This window comes from Schistosoma haematobium, chromosome 1 (genome assembly GCF_000699445.3).
Source record: "Schistosoma haematobium chromosome 1, whole genome shotgun sequence".
Classification (NCBI taxonomy): domain Eukaryota; kingdom Metazoa; phylum Platyhelminthes; class Trematoda; order Strigeidida; family Schistosomatidae; genus Schistosoma; species Schistosoma haematobium.
Window position 1 is genome coordinate 61,200,126 of NC_067196.1, and position 21,020 is coordinate 61,221,145.

Genomic DNA, 21,020 nt, shown 5'->3' on the forward strand with positions numbered 1-21,020 from the left:
TTTCTTACCACACACGATTTTATGTGCTACAAAGCATTCTGTTCAGCGAACAGTCCTTAAAATCTACAAGCAACATGCAGTCATCCCGAATCGCACTCTTGGATTGCTAAGCCGCAAAAGTTACTGTTGGGCAGAATACAAACGATTTAACAACGGCTCATGCAGGCAATACAAAGAAATAATGAACATATGTACGAAGGCAACAAGAGTAGTTAGGCCTCAGTACCAGATAATGCTTATCGATGAATTTGTTCCCAATCCAAGAAGCTTATTCTGTTATGCAGTCTCTCTTCGATTAGCCAAAACTTCAGTTTCCCAACTGTGAGATCCTAATCGCCCGAACGACATCGACGGTAACGCCGCTAATATTCTAGATGAACAGTACTCTCGGACATTTCGACCGTTCCAAGCTAACTATATTGATGAAAGCTTCATCTGCAACTGCACTGGACTTTCCGAAGTGAAACTGCAGCACTTAAAAAAGACAATTCATGTCCGGAAATGGTTCATTCTGATATACTGAGGGAAGCAACTTCAATCCTGGCAACGCTGTTTGGTGTAATGTTCTCCTCCTCAACTTTAAGAGTTGTCAAATGCTGGAATTCGCTGCCGGCGAAGCTAGTCCAAGCGATTTCCCAGGAGTCCTTTAAGAGGAACCTTGACCTATTCTTAAGGACCAAGGATAATATCTTACTATGATTTACCTAAATCTTTTTTCCTCTACTACCGTTAATATACCTAGGTTCTTGCCTGGAGGCATTATTGATCCACTGCAATTAGACACGGAAGCCCGTTAAGCGAAAGATTCTTCTATTCCGTCCACAACCATATAAACAATTTGAACCATTTCATAATTACCACTCAACCCATTGTTACGTAATTTATCGTCTCCTCAGTTTTCGTTAGAATAAAACCTGGATTATACAACCTTGCGCCCTTAAGCTCCTTTATACTACAAAGAGGCAGACTACAAGAAATAAAGTGGTTGTATAGCCTGCCTAAAAATGTTTGAAGTTTGAATACTGAAGTCATAACTACGCTGTCGTGGGCGTGTTCAAATACCTCCCAACAAATACCATATGGCGACCTACTAATCGATTTTACTCACTAAAAGTGGAAATAACTCATAAGAATGTATTTGTCCGGTTTTTTATTGTAACGTGGCTTTACGTAGATTTATATGAGATAATTGACTTACAATTGTCAAAATCTTAATTCAAATATTTATACATCTGTTTGACCAAGTTATTCAAAATCTCTCACACAATATACTACTATTTCTAACAGTTAAGCAGATTTCGAGAATGAAAGGCTGAAAAGAGCTTATCTAACATATCCGGAATAGATTTCAAGAATCTCAATATCCTTGTTTTGGCGGATACTTTGTCTGTTTCATGGTAATGGAAAAATAGCCCTGAAACTTCCTTAGGTCGATGAAAATTTCCAAAACTGCCAACTGTCGTTGGGATCTGGGTAAAATCCCAAAATTCTACCAAAATCGGGAGATTGGGATACTGATGTCTTTGTGACAAGCTTGTATATACTACTTGTTTTCCTTGTTCTCTCATCTTGATGTTAGGTAGCTCTTTTTCGAAAAATGATTTTTCGTTGTTAACTTGTCAGCAAGTGAATTTCGCTAGAACTCTTTTTTGTAATATCAAGTCCTAGGACTTGGTTACCTGTCTTCAGTCTAGTGACAAGGCTAGACATTTTGATTTTAAAGTAAAAGGTACATTTTTCACACTCTATCTTTCAGTCATAATTCGCTTAAATCTGTAAAGTTCTGAAGTCATCTTCTGTATCTTGCTCTTTAAAATAGATTCTTCTAACCAGCAATCTACTGACCTAGATTAATTTTTGAGATCAACCTTCACGATCTATTTAATAAAACAAGGGATACATCTAGTTGTGCTTATTGGAAGTGAAAGAATAAGATAAGGTGAAAAATTTGCCTGGACCAAGTCTCCCGAAAATCAAAGTGTGCTAAAATTACTACATTTTTGACACCTGTTATAGAATATAATAACTTATTGATACTGAAGAATATAATCTATGTTATTTGAAACTCAGTGGTTGATATTACTAACAATGTGTGTAGTACATAACATTTTTTTGATTTAAAAATCAATGGAATTGCATGCTACGTGGAGTGAAATCTGTTGTCGGTACACCTGGTAAACACCTATGGGAAATATAATTATATACAAAACTGTGCCTTGGAACGTTTTTTTTTGATGTTTTTAAACCGCGATCATTATATATATATATATATATATATATATATATATATATATATATATATATGCATTAAAACTGTACCGCTTAGATTTATCCCACGTTTTTAAATGCCCAGATATATGGATAAACCATATGACGAAACAGTTGATGTGCCAGATTCAGAAGATATAGCAACACCACGACTGCAACAGTCTCTTGCTGAAAATTTTGATAGGTTTCGAGGTAATTTTTGACTTTTTATGGACGTATTTTGTTTTGAGATAAATTACCTGTTGTTACTTGGCTTGTCCAGTAAATACGTGAACTGGGTTGGTAAGATTTTGGCAGAACATAAAACAACTTGAAGGAAAACGATGAAAAGTTGAGTAATGTCGAGAGATATATCTAGCTAAAAAATAACTCTTTGCGAGTTAATAAGGGGCCTAATTGAAGACTGTGCAGGCTTCTTGAATAATGCGACCATAGAACAACCGTTACGCCAACGTTTTGATGGGAGTATTAAGAACATTAGACCATTTTTGCTTATCGACTACCAGTTAACTGTCAATATGATTAGTGATGAAACGAATTTAGGGAAAGGATTTGAAGGAACAAGACAGCTAGAACCCCTAACTTCTTGCTGCTCTCGAGGGTGTTTTAAAAAATGAAACTGGAGATAAGGCAGGCGTGATAACACGAATCGGCATTATTTTGATAAAGATAAAACCTGTCCATTTTCGCCTTTATAAAATATATTTTCTGTGGTCATATCTTGTTTGCTAACCAAATACAGTCTTAAATGCACTCAGTTTAATCCCAGGAAAGTTCCAATATATAGAAAGTAGGGTGAAATAATCATCAGTCAATTCTTAGGTTCTGTTTTATTGTTTGCTGATTCAGGACCAGGAAGAATTTTTTTAATCTTTTTATATGAAAATATACTTACAGTATGTTTTGATTATAAAATAATATATCTATAGAACCATAGACTTTAAACGATAAATACTGAGAACATCTTGTTTTCGTCCTTAGACGAGGCTATTTCAGAGTTAAAAATTATTCCTTGTCTAAAAAAATTATATTGGACTTACCATGAAAGGTTTATGAGGTAAATAATTAGGATGATCTCAGAAATATAAAACGTCTTAGGATTTCAAAGCCTAAGAAACTTGTTAAAGGAAGTATGCCTCAGCAGTAGTAAAAGTAAGGGATCATAGTTTGAATATTGAAAAAATAATTTCAGTTCAAAACTGCCAAAAACCAATAGCAGTGTGGTAAGTTTCGCATGTGGACTTTAAGAAATACCACCATTTTCAAGAGGTACTTTGACGAACATAGAGAATGAAAGATAACGTCTTATCTAACGACTTTCAATCAAGTGAAACAATATCGTGTTATATGTTCAAGCGAAAATCGATTGTTAGTTAAAATCATATATATGAAAAACAGTATATCCACTCTTTTGCTTCCTGTTTGCTTAGTATTGATATTTGTAAGAATATTTATGATGAATAATGAGTTTGATAAATTGGATTTCGACTCAATGCCTAAATGAGAATATATAAGCCATGCATTCCAGAAGCTTCGTAAGGGTTTCTTTACATAGATTATTGTTATTATTACATACTAGGAGAGAACATCTCTGAAGAATTCAGTCTCACAATATTTGATTTTTATGATACGTTTTGACAAAACCTATTTTCTGGTGAACTCAATTGTGATATTTTAGCCTTTATGAAGTAAACGATCATATTTGTTATATAACGAGAATGCTAGAAGACCGTTAAAAACTGAGGTAGACTTAATGACCATTTCGTTCTTGCGTGAAATTCTTGAGAAACGGACACCTACAACGTGGGTCCTGGATTCAACCTCATATGGAATCAGTTTATCAAGTCACTGACTATTGAAGTAAGCCATGTTGGTAGACCCAGACCATCGTAACTAGGGGTCGGGGATAACAATTGACATGATTTAAAACTGGTGACAGTGGTACAAATGAATAATGTTTTTGTCTTTCTCTAGGTCATGAGTTCTAAAAATATTTTGTCCGTTATATTCTGGAGTTTCCTTAAATATATCTTCCACGCCTAATATCGTTTTTAGTATCACGCTAACGCTACTGCTATTTATACTACTTTGGCATTCATTTTGATGATTTCGACTCGTGGTGATACAGTGTAGCGGCGTGAATTGATGGACGTTTGTGCTAGGTCCCAATTTGCTTGTGATTGACTGACTGATATTTTGGACATATATTCTTGGGATGTTTAAATTTAGGATGAGCCTGACGTCCAACTCCCTATAGTCGCCATCTGTTCTTGAACAACGGTTTTATGTGAAAATCATCTTCCTGTTATGATGAATTCTCACAAATTCTCCTAAATAAAAATGTTGATATTATTTACCTTATGAAATGAAATACTGAAACTATACCATGCTAACAACCATGGGAGACGTTGAAAGTGACCTAGGGAACTTTATGCTCCGTTATTGCCGTAAAAATAAAAAGAATCCGTAGCTAAAATATGATAGAATCTGGATATATATTGTAGCTTACAATCGTTTTCCTGTATCTTCAAGATCAGTTTTGCTGAGACATTCAAGCGTTCAAGAAATTAATATATCTTTAAATACTTCTTCAGATCATAAGCAGTCTCTTATATGTTTTCTCACATTTTCCTGAGTAATTGTGGATGGAATTCCGGAAAAGTTAACGAAATGACTCCATGAAACAAAATCACACAGTGACTTTGTAAAATATGAAAATCATGAATTAAATACATCATTCACATATCTTCCTTCAGTTGTCCTTCATACACTTCGTCATTCTCCCTATCCTGTTGTTATTTTGATTGCTTTTCGTTTTCCTTCCTATTGTCTTATTTTCCATATATTCATCATATGGAGTATAAGATAAACATAATTTTCATTTTACACTATATCGTAGTATAATAAACTCTCCTCAGTTCTAAACATTCTAATCACTTCATAATTGACACCTTTAATCACTACAATCTATTCGTTTAATTTGTTTTTTGTTTTTGTTGCTCTTTTTATCTAGTCGATCATTTAGATTCTCATAGAGATAACAGTAAATCAGTAAGAAAAATAAAGAATGAATTACTAAATAAATCAATTAAAGTAAGCCATGCCACTTTCCTTTTTTATCTATTCTTTCACTTTAATTTGATGAAAAGATGTATTTTTTAAGTAGACATTAATTGCTTTACATTATTATTCTACGAGTAAAAACATGTTTAACATTGTTTAATCATATTTGTTTATAGACTATAATTGTTCTGTAGAGATTTCTTGTAGTCTATAGTCAATTTTCACCTACTCAGCCGAAAAATTGGTAAAAAAGCGGAATATCGTACAGTCGTTTCATGGATTGAGTAGTAATTAGCCTAGAGATAAACTTTCATCAAGATCTAATAATAAAATATGACCTGTCGTAAGGAATTAAATCAGGAATAAAATAATATTCCATAAATGTCTTTAGGTGAGAGTTACTTCTTGTTACAAAATTATAGGATACCGAAAAGGTCAGTAACTCAAGTGTATGATACCAGTTGCGTTTATTTCTCTAGGCTGAATAGTTTAACCATTTTTGCTCTGTATAGCACCATTAGAGCCTAATTCCAACTCAACTGTCTATTGGCGTAACGTGTACAACGACACTTAGTGGCTCATAGTTCTACCTTGTAGAGGATCATGAGCACATAATGCCTAAAAGTTCAGAACTAGAACAAAACACCTACTAATTACTACTACATTTTTGAAGGTTCTACGTCTGATATTATTCTGTGATCTGAACTAATTTCAAATCATTCTTGTTAGTACTAAAGTCTAACATTTTATCTCGCTTTTTTTTCTAACCTTATTAGACTGCACCAAAATCAATCATTGAAAAGAAGTCAAACAATGAAAAATCAAGTAGTCAAGGTTGGTTTATTTTTCATGTATCATTGATTTTTTTTATTAATTGAAATAATGAATAAAGATGGAGCAAATGTAATGTTAACTAACGAATAATGAACTAATAATAATTAAAATATAACATTGTTATTTTGACAATTCAACCAAGGGATTTAAGAATCTTATTTGATTCACTAAGTTTTATTACTGTTTTATCATCATAAAGGAATGAAAGTATAAAATCTGTGTCATTATTTTCACATATTAAGTACTCTGATTGTTCATATGACAGATATATAAATAAAATACATTTAGATATGAATATTAATTGGTTGAGGATTCCTTAAGGGTCGATCGAGTACAGACCGAATCGCAACACTACGAATTATTATGGAACAATCAATTGAACGGAATTCATCACTCTATATCAACTTCATTGACTATGAGAAAGCATTTTACAGCGTGAACAGGACTGCACTATGGGAGCTTCTTCGACACTACGGCGTGCCTCAGAAGATAGTCAATATCATACAGAACACATATGATGGATTACACTGCAAAATCGTGCATGGAGGACAGTTGACAAAGTCGTTCGAAGTGAAGACCGGTGTTAGGCAAGGTTGCTTACTCTCACCCTTTCTCTTCCTCCTGGTGATCGACTGGATCATGAAGACGTCAACATCTGAAGGGAAGCACGGGATACAATGGACATCTAGGATGCAGTTGGACGATCTAGACTTCGCAGATGATCTGGTTCTTCTATCGCACACGTAACAAAAAATGCAGGAGAAGACGACCAGCGTAGCAGCAGCCTCAGCAGCAGTAGTAGGTCTCAATATACACAAAGGGAAAAGCAAGGTTCTCCGATACAACACAGAATGCACCAATCCAATCACAATTAACGGAGAAGATTTGGAAGATGTAAAAACATTCACATATCCGGGCAGCATCATTGATGAACAGGGTGGATCTGATACAGATGTGAAGGCGCGGATCGGTAAACCAAGAGCAGTATATTTACAACTGAAGAGCATCTGAAACTCAAAACAACTGCCAACCAACACAAAAGTCGGAATTTTCAATACGAATGTCAAGACAGTTCTACTGTATGGGGCAAAAACTTGGAGAACCACTAAAGCCATCATCCAGAAGATTCAAGTGTTTATTGACAGTTGTCTACGCAAAATACTTCGGATGCGTTGGCTAGACACTACCAGCAACAGCATACTATGGGAGAGAACAAATCAGATCCCAGCGGAGGAAGAAATCAGGAGGAAACCCTGGAAATGAATAGGACACACATGGAACCCTCAAGGCCAAAAGAAAAGAGGAAGATCAAAGAACACATTACGCTGGGAAATGGAGATAGACACGAGAAAAATGAACAAGAATTGGATAGAACCGGGAAGGAAGACCCATGACAGAGTGGGTTGGAGAATGCTGGTCGGCGGCCTATGCTCTATTGGGAGTAACATGCGTAAGTAAGTAAGTGATTGGTTAAATAATCATTAGATTATTTATATTTTCCAGTTTTGTTGATAATAAATTGCTTGTAGAACATACAAAGATGATAGCTAGTTAGTTAAATGCTCAATTTTTCATAGTTTGGTTTTCATTTGAATTAAGTCATTTGTGTAGGTAACATGTAAAATAAAATATGCATTTTTAATCTTTACAACAACTTCATATTATTCTTAGTAAAGTTAATACAAGATGAACAGCTAAGTCATTCATTGATTAACAAGTATGGGTAAATTTTTGTGGTAAACTTAAATTTATAAAATAAATTGTAATCCAATTACTAAAATAAACACTTTTCATCGTAGTTTTAATTTTATTTTTATTGTTTTTAGATAGTTCCGGCGATGACGATGATGAGGATGAGGATGATGATGATGATGAAGATGAAGATGATGAAGATGACGATGATGAAAATTCTAATATCCCTGATGTCATTGAAGGGTATGTCAAATTTACAAAACAGAGAACATTCTATATAGGGATTTATTTATTCTATGTAAGTATCGATAGTCTGCAGGTTTCCTTTGTTTACTGAAATATTAATAAACTTTTGAAAAGCAACAAAGAAATTAAATCAAAGCGCAATATTATACTATAAAAACAACTGATTATTAGTTTCCCTTCGCTAAATATCACTTTAAATAGGAAACAAAGTAGATGGTTGAAGATTTAAATTTGAATAACTGAAAACTGATTATAACTGATAGATGACTTAGTGGTTAAGGCCTTCGGTTTAAAACCATTAAGTTGATAGTTTAAATCATACTCCACCTACTTCGGTTTAAACACCTAGGTAGTATCACTAACCTTCACACGACGAGTGATTCAAAGCCAAGTGCACGAATCTATATTTGGTAAGTTGCATTGTCATCAACCTCATTGAATGTGACACTTGTTTATTAGTACTCATATATTTTACTGTTATTTTCTGTTTTTATAAAACGTCGGGAACGTTGGATCCATACAATATCACACAAAGTTCTATGTACTTACACTCGTCTACTCATTCGCTAACTGAATATGTCAACCAATCAGTCAGTTTATTAGTCAACCGTCCAACCTGTGCCGGATGAAATATGACAACCGAAAAAATCTTCTTTGTTTTAAAAACAAACTGAGATTATCATCCTTTATTAGAATGAAATGCTAACGAACACTTGGCAAATTTCAATGGTAAAACTATGCCAAAAACTTTTTATAGACGAAATCTGTAGTGAACGAGAACACAAGTGGGGACAATCGAATGTATTTGAAGTCACAATTACAGAATATCTTAGTAAAATATGAGAACCACACAGCAAATTTTGCATTTGCAAAATGTCAATCAATCGTCTCGGACTTTATTGTTCTTTCGTTTCCACACCAATCACTCTCTGTTGTTGTTCTCTTTCCTTCGATCGTCTTAGCCTTCTGCCTCCAGGCATTCCACTTTCGATTGCTGATACATACTACTTATATCTGTCGACATCAGTAGCCCACACCACATGATTACTCACTGGACGCTAATTTTCTGTTACATAATGATAATAACTAAATTGGAAATGTCAAGAACTAAAAGAATTTTGTGTTTTCGTCATGAAAACGAGGTAATGGTTGTACGAAGAAATATCTTCTGAGCGATTTCGTATTTTCATATGTAAAATAAAATTTCCAAAATATTTAGAAAATAAGTAATATTTATTTGTATGAATTTGTATCTTCACGTTGTTAATATTACGGACCACAGCTGATCAGTCTCCATTGTCATGTATTCATTCTGAGCGTATTTCCTAGATAATGTTATTTAATCACATGTTCAATAACAGTGTACAATGGGATCCAGGGTGTCCGTTTCGTCTTACGTGGGACTTGTCGGCTGGTGCATATGGATCCTGATGTTAATGTTCTCATTGGGACTTGATACTAGTACCTTTATTTTTCAACTCCAACATCTCATCAACTGAGCTACTGAGTTCAAATAATAAAATTTGTTTCATTCTTTTAAACATGATATTTAACCAAAATGTGACTTCATAATATTGGGCAATATCAAAATTTCAAACGACAAATTCAACTTCATTCTAGAACTTTTGTAGTTATTTGCATAAAAGAGCGAAAAAACCCATATATTACTACTTACTAAACAGTTATGAGTATATGGTAGTAATAACTGAAGTTGACAAGAATTTTCTCCAGGCCAAATATTTTCATCGTTCTTTTTAGTGTCTACAATCCGGCCGATTATGAACATTTGACTGTATCGTCTGAAATTAAGGAAATTTTTGAATATATTCAAAGGTAACTTCGTACACATAGATTTATAAATAAATATTCGGCGAGACTATAATTTATGGACGAACCAATCACGCATAAGATATAAGGTCTCCGATTTTGGCGCGAAATTCACTCATCATTTTGGATAAATAGAGTTTTGGTATTATAGCTGATGTCAGTTCGTGATAAAAACGCTAAATCTAATTCCTAAGTTTAATCATCAACTGTAAATTGTAATTCTAATTCCTCACACAGGTTCATAACCCTCATTTCGTCCTGGTTAATAAGTGGACACTCTCAAGTTCAGTCTAGCGTCGCTCAAAGGTCGTCCATAAATTATAGTCTCAGCAAATATTCCTTTATAAAATAATTATATTAATCTAAATATATATTTTATTTTTTTTCAATCTTCTTAATAATGAAATTTTTTCGTTATATCTCAATGAGGAGAAAAATTGTATGTACTCTGAAGAATTGACTTATATTAAGTCACGAAACGTCAGAAATAAAATTTTTCTACTCAATGGGATAAAACAAAACAATTTAAATCATCTGAAATTATCAAGTTCAACCTTAGCATTACGGACTACAGCTGATCAGTCTCCATTGACATGTAATCATTCTGAGCTGATTCCCTAGATAATGTTATTTAGTCACATGCTCAGTGACGGTATACAGTGGAATCTACGGTGTGCCGGGGGTGTTGTTTACGAAATTGAAAGTTAGAAAAGCGAATATCCTGCGCTTTAACCGGGTTGGTGGACACGGAGAATCCACCTAGGGGAGTTGGAAAACCCTGATTCCAAACCAATGGTGCGCGTGGGCTCCAGGATCCTGAAAGAAACAAATGGCGTATGAACCTGTTGTTGGTGACCGGCTACGATGGGACTGCATCTCCTGACGTTGCTCCTTTGCCTTGTGGACCAGACCTTTAGGTCAAAGGCTTTGGGTGTAGCCTCCTAAGAACACCACATGCTTCGGTTTGGCACTCGGGCAGTATCACAGCCATCACACAAATCAAATGATTTATGTGGTGCATGTATATTTGGTGCCTCCTTGTACCAATATTTGTGTTTAAATAAATAAAATAAATAAATCTTTAACACTGATACCTGTAAGCTTCTATTTTTTGTTTTTTCTTAAACTTAGATATACACCTCAAACAATCGAATTAGAAACAAAGTTGAAACCATTCATTCCTGATTATATACCAGCTGTTGGAGATATTGATGCATTTTTAAAAGTTAGTTGTTGTTCTCAAACAATATTTCAGATAAATCTTGTTACTAAAATAATTTATAATTCTCATAGCAGATAAGTGGATAGTTTAAACTAATTGTATAATTCTAACTGAAATATCTTTCATTCAGATTACTTATGTTATAATAATGCGTAAGGAGATTGTGTGTGAAAATACAGCAAGAGTTGGTTATTTTCATCAATATGTACCCTAGTGAATACAATGACCAAATGATGATTACTGCCAAATGTCGAATTGATGACATAAGATTACCGAATGAGTAAATATCTGAAGAAAATAATTGTTAAACAAATTATTGCTTTATATTTATTTTACTTTTATAGAGTAGATTCAAGCAGTTACTGTTGAACGATCAAATTCTTACATAATACAGAAGTGACTTGATAATGAATATCAACCAGAATAAAATTTTGTTCTCCCTACCGATTAATTTTTAGCCATCTAAAGTATTAAACTTCTTTATTGGTTTTTACGATATGGACTACCATTAAGCGTATAAATGTGACATTGTGTTATTGTACAATGTTCATAATATCTTTGAAGCTCTATTTATGCAATGAAAAGTAAACTCCATATGGCAAATATTTCAGCTTCATTTGTTTTTATTGCATGCATAATCAGATTCATAATTCTATGTTTTTAAATAGTTTGTTTAAAAATGTATGAATACATTGCAGAAACAGCGTACATTTTGACTTCGTCTATTTAGATCATTTAAAAATATATTAGCGGATAATTCAAATGGTTTTGATAAATTTCTATCAACTGTAAATTATTTTTTAATATCTTAACTGATGTTTTCAAATATACATTTTAATTCTACCGAAATAGGTGCCCAGACCAGATGGTAAACCAGATTATTTAGGTTTATTGGTCTTGGATGAACCATGTGCTAATCAGTCAGATCCAACAGTACTTAATTTACAATTGAGAGCTTTGTCAAAGCAAACTGCAACAAAACAAGTAGTAAGTTCTGTGTGTATTTTTTTAGTCAAATAATTTCATTGAATTATGATATATCCCAACGAGAATAATAAATGGTAACTGTTGTGATCTATTTATGGACTAATACAAAACATATATTTTTGTTGTATAATTGTTAAGCAGCTAACCTATGCGTATTAATGTTCCTCTTATTATGAGCTTTATTTTGACCCATAGACTATTATTATACGATTCATTATTCTCAAGTTATCCCCAGTTTATTAATTACAGTCTCCCACAATCACAGCCACTTTTGGCTAGATCTTGCACAAATGTTGGTTTCTATTTTATGATGCGATGTATTCTGTTTGGTTTGTATATAAACCCAATATATTTGAAATAAATAATTCATATCACGGAGACTGAGATTGGTGTTCTGAACTCAACAAGCAGGGTTAGGTGAAAAGTACCGATTAGGACTCTAGATTGCTCGTACGGGTTTATACGACATTGGTCCGGTAGATAAGTCACTGTTCTCTAATCGGTGGTATCATTACGTCATATATTAATAGGGAACAAGGTCATTAGGTATAACAAATTATTTTCTTGATATTCGGATTTTAAACCAATTACCCATAGAGCTATTGTTTAATATTTAATTTATCATTTACTTATGGGCTTTTTGGAGGTTGCAATGGTTTGAAAATAGTTTTTAAAATAAATTAGAATATCAATACGGGGGTAGTGGGAATTTTTGAGTTGTACTAAGATCATAGATTGATTTAAGTTAGACAACTATTGAAAATCTGAAAAAATCGGACGGCTGTCTCATCCTAGTATAATATTATATTGGTTCGAACCCAATACCTTTGAAGCTCCAGAGAACATGAGGTCTTCGGCTAAGAATTGAGAACTTTATAACTTATGTTTTTCCAACTTCTAATAATTCATTTCACATTATCGGTAATGAAGTTTATGGTTGTCATCATGAATAAATATGTCGGTTTTCAAGACTAATTCACTGAAATTACTAAGATGTTTTATGACCATGAATCTAACATCATTGTTCGCCGATACTCCACTCAGATAGAATTTTGAATCTATCTGTGAACAACTTACAGAAGAGGGAATAGAGACTACAATCCATATGGATATCGTCGAGAAATTATTATTAAAATGTTTCTGGTGGAGTTTTGTTCTCTGAGCTGGATGGTTTGGTCGTGGAGCTTTCATCGCTCTTCTGAACGACATCATCAGCACAAACAAACCTGAGCTACAAATCTTCTCCACCATCTCAAAATTATTAAAATGTACTACGAACATTAACTTCATATTCGATGGCGAAATATTTAGACTAATAGATGGTGTTACGATAGGCTCACCACTAAGTCTCATGTTAGCTGACATTTTTATCACCAAACTAGAAAACGGTCCATTAACACAGGATACTGACAAGTTTTCTTTTAACTGTTGATATATAGACGATAATTTCATCCTTTTTAACCAGCATACTAACCGGATGAAGATACTCCAAAGATTTGATGAAATTCATCCGTCTATTAAATTCACATGTGAGGAAGAAAACAGAGGTAGAATAACTTTTCTAAATGTATTACTTACGAAAAGAATAGATTGGTCACTAAGACGGAACTTAAACGAGAAAACCACTTGGGTTGGCCAATATCAGTCAGTCAGTCAGCTACAACGTAGGACCAGGCACATATATGCATCGGTCCAAGTTGCCATACCTTATTAACACAACAAGATGGACACCGGATTCATAAAAGTAATTAATTCAGAGGTGGAATATAAATAAGAAAGATTGCAATAAGGATATAGCACAGGAAGAAATAATTAGTTCGTAGAAAGAAAGATATGAAGCGATTTTAATCTCTTAGTTTAAGGGAAGACAGGGAGTGTATACACCGACGCCATTGTGATCGATTCTGAGCCATGTCACCAAGAGTCTCCAACCATTGGTTACGATAGTCACGCGGACCCCAACCAAGTAGTCTGCATCTACCAACATGGCTCAGACTAGAAGTTAGTGACTTCAAGCACTGATGCCACGTTTTGGTTTGATCGCCCCTAACTTTCTTCCAACCATTTCCAACACCAGTTAGCATTACACGTTGTGGTAATCGGTGTTCGGGCATACGTAACACGTGGCCCAACCATCTCAGTCGATGAAGATTCATAACCTCATCGACTGATTTACCATCATTCCCTAATACCCTGCGTCTAACCTCCCTATTACTTACCCGGTGATCCTTAGTTGTATTCCACTACAATATAAAAGGAACCTGGTTAAAACACTTTATTATAGAATCAAGACTATATACTCCCTAGATGTGGCCGAGGAAGAATCAAATGCATTGTATACTAAGAAATATTATTATATTATGGTATTACTAAATATGAATATATTCATAACATCCATAAAAACACAGAGCAGTAAATCAGCTTAGTGAAATATTAAGAAAAAGCAATAAGACAATTGCATTTTTAATGACTATAGAAACAAAGAATATGCAGTATGAAAAGAGCAAACAATTGTGGATTGGTAGATATCCTTATCCTTTTTCTGAGTCTTCAGTTATCTTATAAGGTTAATGAATGTTTTTGTGGGGGTAGTGCTTAAATCAACGTTTTAATTTATAACGAAATCTCAGTAACATTTAAAATTGGTAGAGTAATAAGCAATTTTTTTCAGTTTACTTTTAGAAAACAAGAAACCATGAGTTGTAGTTTTAGTTGATTGTTATTTTTTTTTTCAAAAAAAAATACAAATTTTAGATAGTTAAAAGTATTGAAAACGCTGAGCAACAAACAAAAGTCATAGAAAATTGGATTAAAAGTATAACAGATTTGTATAGAGCCAAACCTGCACCAACTGTACACTATACAAGGTGAGTAGATTACATATACATAATAGTTCACTTACAGCAAAATAATGTAAAACTTTAAGCCAGTAACTTGCTGACTAGTGTAAATGTGCACTGCTGAGGAGTCCCATATTAGGAAGAATAGGCTATCCATTGCTTACGAATTTCCAATGATGGTATAATATTGATTGGTTCATGATCTCAATTTAAACTGAACAATCTCCAATAAATAGTTACTACACTGTAGCTTTGTCGATAGAGTACACTTAGAGTGATATCGTAGAGCACAAAACACGGGTGGGAACAACCCAATGTATTTAACACAAAATTACTGAACATGTTAATAAAATCTAACAATCATATGGTAAATGCTCAATTTGCAAAATGTTCACCAATCGTCTCAAAATGACTCAGACCTCATTGTTCTTGCATTTTCATACAAATTGCATTCTGTTTCCATTCATTACTGTTCGATCCTCTTGTCTCTCTGCTGCCAGACCTTCTGTTCACGACTAACATCATATGCTACTTATGTCAATATAAGTACCACACACCACAATATGGACTAAACCAACATGAGATTGATTACTACTTGAAGAAAAACCAATGAAGACCTGGAACGGTATATAGGTAGCTATCTGATTATTTAATGAATCAGTGTTGCCATATTTTAGTTGGTAGATAGAAAAGTATATCAAATTCAATTTCCCGTTTTATGTTAATGAAATTTATACATAGTTCACATCACTGAGTGAATAGAAGTAGGTAACCATTGAAAATCAGGAAATATTGGACAGATGTTTCTTTCTTGTCTGGGAATCTTCAGCGGTGCATATCCACAACCCTATCAAGAGTTGACGCTAGGAACTGCCAGTCTTGTGAGTTAGCATTCAGTGATTTGTATTTAAAATAAGTTGATTCATTGTATTACGCAACTATCACTCAATCCCATTGTCGGGTAACTGAATAATATCTAACGTAGTTTAACTCTAGTGATTGCGACTTATCAGTAGGTTTCCTGAAATTACCTTCCGAAATCAATCACTAGTGAGCACAAGATTACTGTTGGTAATATGTCGCATTTATTAATTAATTCCAGTCGACAAGAGGTAAACTAGTAATAGGTTTAATTAAGATCCCGTTGAATAATCGACTCTTTACCTTTCCACAGTTATGTTAAGTTTCAGCAATAAGTTCTTACGATAATGAGATAACATTGAAATCATATTATTTTTAGGTCTGTCAGAAGCTAATCTCTCATTAACTGATTGGCAAATGTTATATTGATATTATTCTTAGATATATATAATGGATGTGCTCACAACATAATATTCATTGGTTTGTTTAAATCAAATCCAACATTGATTTTAAAAGAAATTGATTTATTCCCAATTTTACAGAAACATGCCAGAAATATCTGAACTTATGGCTGTATGGCCAACATCTTTTGAAGAAACCATAAATAATATGCAATTATCACTATCTCAGTTGGATTGTAGTTTAAAAGATTATGTAGATATAATCTGTGGTATGTGTAACAAAATTATGAATCATGATCTTATTTTATACATTTCATGTGAAATTTCTCTAATCTGTTGTTAATTAACGATTTCCATACAACCATAATACTACATCTAAAATTCATTGTCACATAAATAAACGAACAGAATATTGTAGAATGTATAATATAATTGTATCGGTTGAAATTATGCAATTATGAGTGAATTGAAGCTAGACCACCATGAAAATACCTGGTCTAGCTTTGATTCACTAATGATCTTGTAGCGTGGAGTCGAGTTGTGATTAACTATGAACACCGCTACCAATAAACACGTGCCAAATAAATCAGAAGGCGAAGGTTGAACGTAACCAAATAAATCCATAAAATCCCCGAGAAGCCAAATATCAGAAGGCAGTTAATGGACCAAGTCGAGATATATTTGCTGGCGATCTAGTGGTATCGAAAGGATGCCGAGATCGTGCCAGGATACAAGCTTGGTTACAGAACGTAACCGAATTCGCGCGAAGTTACAATCAAAGTGTAAGAATAAGAATGGAAGCACAATATAGCTGTCATTAGCACAGTCAAACAAAAGCACATTAAAACAAGCACTGGTACAGTTGGTTATAATAATGATTGTTTTTATTAAACCAGTCGTGTTCTCGTGATAAATGTGAGTCACTACAATCTCAACCATTGAAATTACTATAATATCCACAAAAACCATTCTCTAAATATATAAAGATTCTAAGTATTAGACAAAGGAATATGTATAGAGAAACAATATGTTGAAGAGTTTAAGGAAAGATTTATTTCATTTGAGCTGTTCAGTCTTTAATAGATTAAGAGTTACAGTTAAGTTGAACACATTATCTTACAAAGCTTATAAAAAGATTTCATGATTTCAGAAATGAGTACTATATTTAGCTCTGATCCTTCTGAAATTTATTCTTTTCTTCACTTAATGCGGATAGTGTTACATATCAAGATAGGGGCTACCAAGGTATGCGTAAAATAGGTACAACACACTGTTGTCACTGTAAGTTCACACACACAGAGATTATAAGATGTCAATCCGAACTAGTTAACTTATCAATACCACTAACAAGTACACTTCGATAGTAGCTGCGTTCCAATCTCAACTAATCAAACGCGATACAGTCATAATGTCCCCATCTGCACAACTTACACAGCTTTGCAGTCTTTCCTAGGTTTCTACTGAATCCATTCCATGATGTAAACTAAAATTCAATTCAGTTATGAACATGATCTCTTGAAAGATTATAAAAAAACCTAATTTTTTCAGGAAAACATCTTAAGAAATAATTCCAATAAAAATATGCATATTGCGCTTATTACTGGACATAACAGACGTTTTCTTCTGAAGATTCGGAAAACTTCACTAGATAATGTGAAAAAAAATACTTGCGATAATTACAGGCACAAGAATCAATATTCATTACCCATTATGGAAAGATTCTCGGGAAGAGATCGTAAAGTGTTGTAGACTAATAAAGATTTATGTGTTCTACTTTCTCTTAAACTCCCTATTTGCACATAGATTGTATAAATATTAAAATGAACGAATTAATTATCAAACAAAGTTACAAGTTTAGTTAATAACCGTAAAGTTGCATGATCTTTGTAAGTTTATTTTTACCTGTATAATTTTTCACAGCTTTTATCCATAAAATTTTAGCTATCTGAATCAACTAGCAACTTCTACAGTTTATATTCGTAGAGGTTTGATTGGGACAGATATTAAAAAGTCTATTCCAACTGGACTCATTAACAAATTTAGATAACATCAAAACTGTAGGTATCATTACCAAGGTTTGACTTGATAATTGCGAATAATTTGAGGATTGGGTAGATTGTTATAAACAAATTAATATATTTGTAAGATCCCAATGAATAGAAAAATTAGGTTTTCTGATGTTTCGTAATTTAGTGTAAGCCAATTCTTCAGAGAATAAATAACAAAATTAAAAGTAATCCAAGTTTAAATCGTACAACAAAACAATAAGAATATGTGATCAAAAGACAGGTCTGAACAAGTTAATGTCATGTCATTTCCGTCAAAGTGGTTCATAAGTGACATGTATGTAAATTTGTGTGTATGTATGTGTGTACTGTTTAAGGATGAAAAATTGTGTTACCTTTATGGTGAAAAAGGATAGAGTTTAATTTGTAAGATGATAGTGTGGATTGTAAATAAAATCAGACTGTGGCTAGGATAGATTGTCCAAGTAGGATGTATGTTAAGGCCTTCTTTTCTATTGAGAGATGTAGGATTAAGCATTATATGGAACGCTTCAGCTACTCTCCTTTCTTTGTAATTGGAAAAACCTTTTTGTAATATTTTGATATTTTTAAAATCGATTCGGTGGTCGTTGAAAATGGCGTGAACTGCTATTGCTGATTTAATTTGAAGTCTATCCAGTTCTACGGGATTACTAGGAGGTTTCTTTGTATACCTAATATGTTCTTTGGCACGAGTCAAGGTTTCGCGAGGTGACTCTCCAATGTAGAAGGCATCACAATCGATGCAACCTAATTTGTAGACGCAGTTCTGTGTAGACAAGAAAGGGTTTCTTTTCTTTTAAGCGAACTAAAGTATTTCGAAGTGTGTTCGTTGTTTTGTAATATACTTTAATTCTGTGGTTTTAAAATACTTTAGAGTTATGTTGTGCCATGACGGTATGGTAAAACTGCAGTACCAATTCATGGCATTTCATTCGAATTATTATTATCGTTACGTACTGAACTGTCTTGTTTTAATATACTTCTGATAATCTTCATAGGAAAATTATTAAATTGTAAGATACTAATTACATTCTCTTGTTCTTTGTTTTTATCCTCTTCTGATGTGATGATCTTGTTAGCTTTTCTAACAAGATTTAAGGCTAGTGAGATCTTAGCACTGAAAGGATGTGCAGAATGGAAGTCAATATAGCGATTAGAGTGTGTAGGCTTTCGGTAGATGGATAGATTCAGAATTCCATTTAGATTTCTTTTCACTAAGTAATCTAAAAATTGTAGCTCACCATGTTCATTTCCATTCTCATTCGTGAATTTGATGTGAGATGAAAGAGTATTTATCCCTTTTGAAAAAGATCTTAGATGAGTCTTTTTTATCACAGCAAATGTATCGTCTACATATCCAAGCCAAATTCGTGGTTTAATGTCGTGGGTGAAAATATTTTGATTCTATGTGTGCCATTAAAAGGTTGGCTACAATCGAGGACACAGGGGAACCCATTGCTACACCGTTAGTTTGTTTGTATAACACCCCGTTAAAAGTGAATAGAGTCGAATTTAAGCACTATGTCACGAAACGTCAGAAAATCTCATTTTTCTACTCATTGGGATATTACAAATCTATTATATTTATTCATAACATCAAAACTATTTACAGAATGCACAAATAATTGATAGTGTTTCTTTACTGTCTCATTTGATGATCTAATAGTTGAATTATATTCATTTATTTCTTAACGATGATCTCTTTCTTTACCTACGAATCTTCCATCTTTTTAAAGCACTTCTAGACATTCCAGTTTACAACAATCGAATACATTCATTACACTTATTATTTTCCTTATATTTGGAATTTAAAAATTCTCAAGTAAGTTAAAAGATTTTTAGAATTTTATTTGGTATTCAAAAATTTTCTGGTTATATCCTTCAATGGAGGAAATAATCTTAGGTAAAGAATCTAATGTAGATAAAAAAAGACCTTGGATTTGTACTGCTTTTTTATAGCACTATAATCCCTAGTGTTATTATGCAACTACCTGAATTATAGTAAATGGAGTTTATAATCAACCTGCTAATGCTATTGAACCACTGCTCCAAATGATCAATTCTCTTGAATTCCCATTGGACTTGCAGCGGAAAGTGATATCAATGTTAGTCAATAAAATTAAGTATTTAGCTATATATATATATATATATATGCATTCAAACAGAGAACTTGATTGGTAGATTTCAGTAAATACATAATGTAACAATGACTGTCGCTTAGTGATGTTCATTTTTGTTTCGTAACATACATTGCGCAATCACCATTTCTAATGAAATGCAACTACTGTACATAAAATACCCAAAATATTTGGTTTAAGGTGTACACCATATGTTACATAAGATAAAATTGTAATCAATTCGAAATGTTACTAATTAAGAAAGTTATACTTGGAGTTTCTTTCATTTAACATGATCATTTCATTAACTAAAACTATTTTCATTCACTGTTGTTTCTTGTTGTTGTTGACAGCATTTCCGTCAAAATGAATCCGTTATTACTTGATGTAATTACGAAATAGCAATGGTTATTACAGTTAAATATCTTTGTACCTGTGAATATATGAATATAATTTTTACGAATTGTTTTGCAATTTACTTTGGATAATTTCCTCTAAATTAGCACATAGTTTTAATTTAGTATCGGATATAACTGCATGATGTTTTATTCAACTACAGAGAAGTACATAAATATATATTCTAATTCAGTTTACTGGAACGATTGCAGTAGGTA

General features: G+C 33.2%; 1 protein-coding gene across 2 annotated transcripts; it reads left to right on the forward strand.

The window, feature by feature from the left end:
- The first annotated feature begins 846 nt into the window (after positions 1–846).
- On the forward strand, positions 847–20,870 carry IFT46_1 (Intraflagellar transport protein 46). Of its 2 annotated transcripts, XM_051209262.1 has the most exons (13): positions 847–1,134; positions 1,175–1,729; positions 2,354–2,460; positions 5,282–5,361; positions 6,108–6,165; positions 7,992–9,245; positions 9,862–9,936; positions 11,062–11,155; positions 12,005–12,139; positions 14,894–15,006; positions 16,383–16,510; positions 20,026–20,111; positions 20,760–20,870. In XM_051209262.1, exons 6-13 carry the CDS (start codon positions 9,235–9,237, stop codon positions 20,790–20,792), a joined length of 675 nt encoding a protein of 224 aa, XP_051074705.1. In that variant the 5' UTR covers positions 847–1,134; positions 1,175–1,729; positions 2,354–2,460; positions 5,282–5,361; positions 6,108–6,165; positions 7,992–9,234; the 3' UTR covers positions 20,793–20,870. The 2 variants fall into 2 exon arrangements, with proteins under 2 accessions (XP_051074705.1, XP_051074706.1); XM_051209263.1 differs by lacking the exon at positions 1,175–1,729 and having other exon boundaries at positions 7,992–8,100.
- Positions 20,871–21,020: the final 150 nt, after the last annotated feature.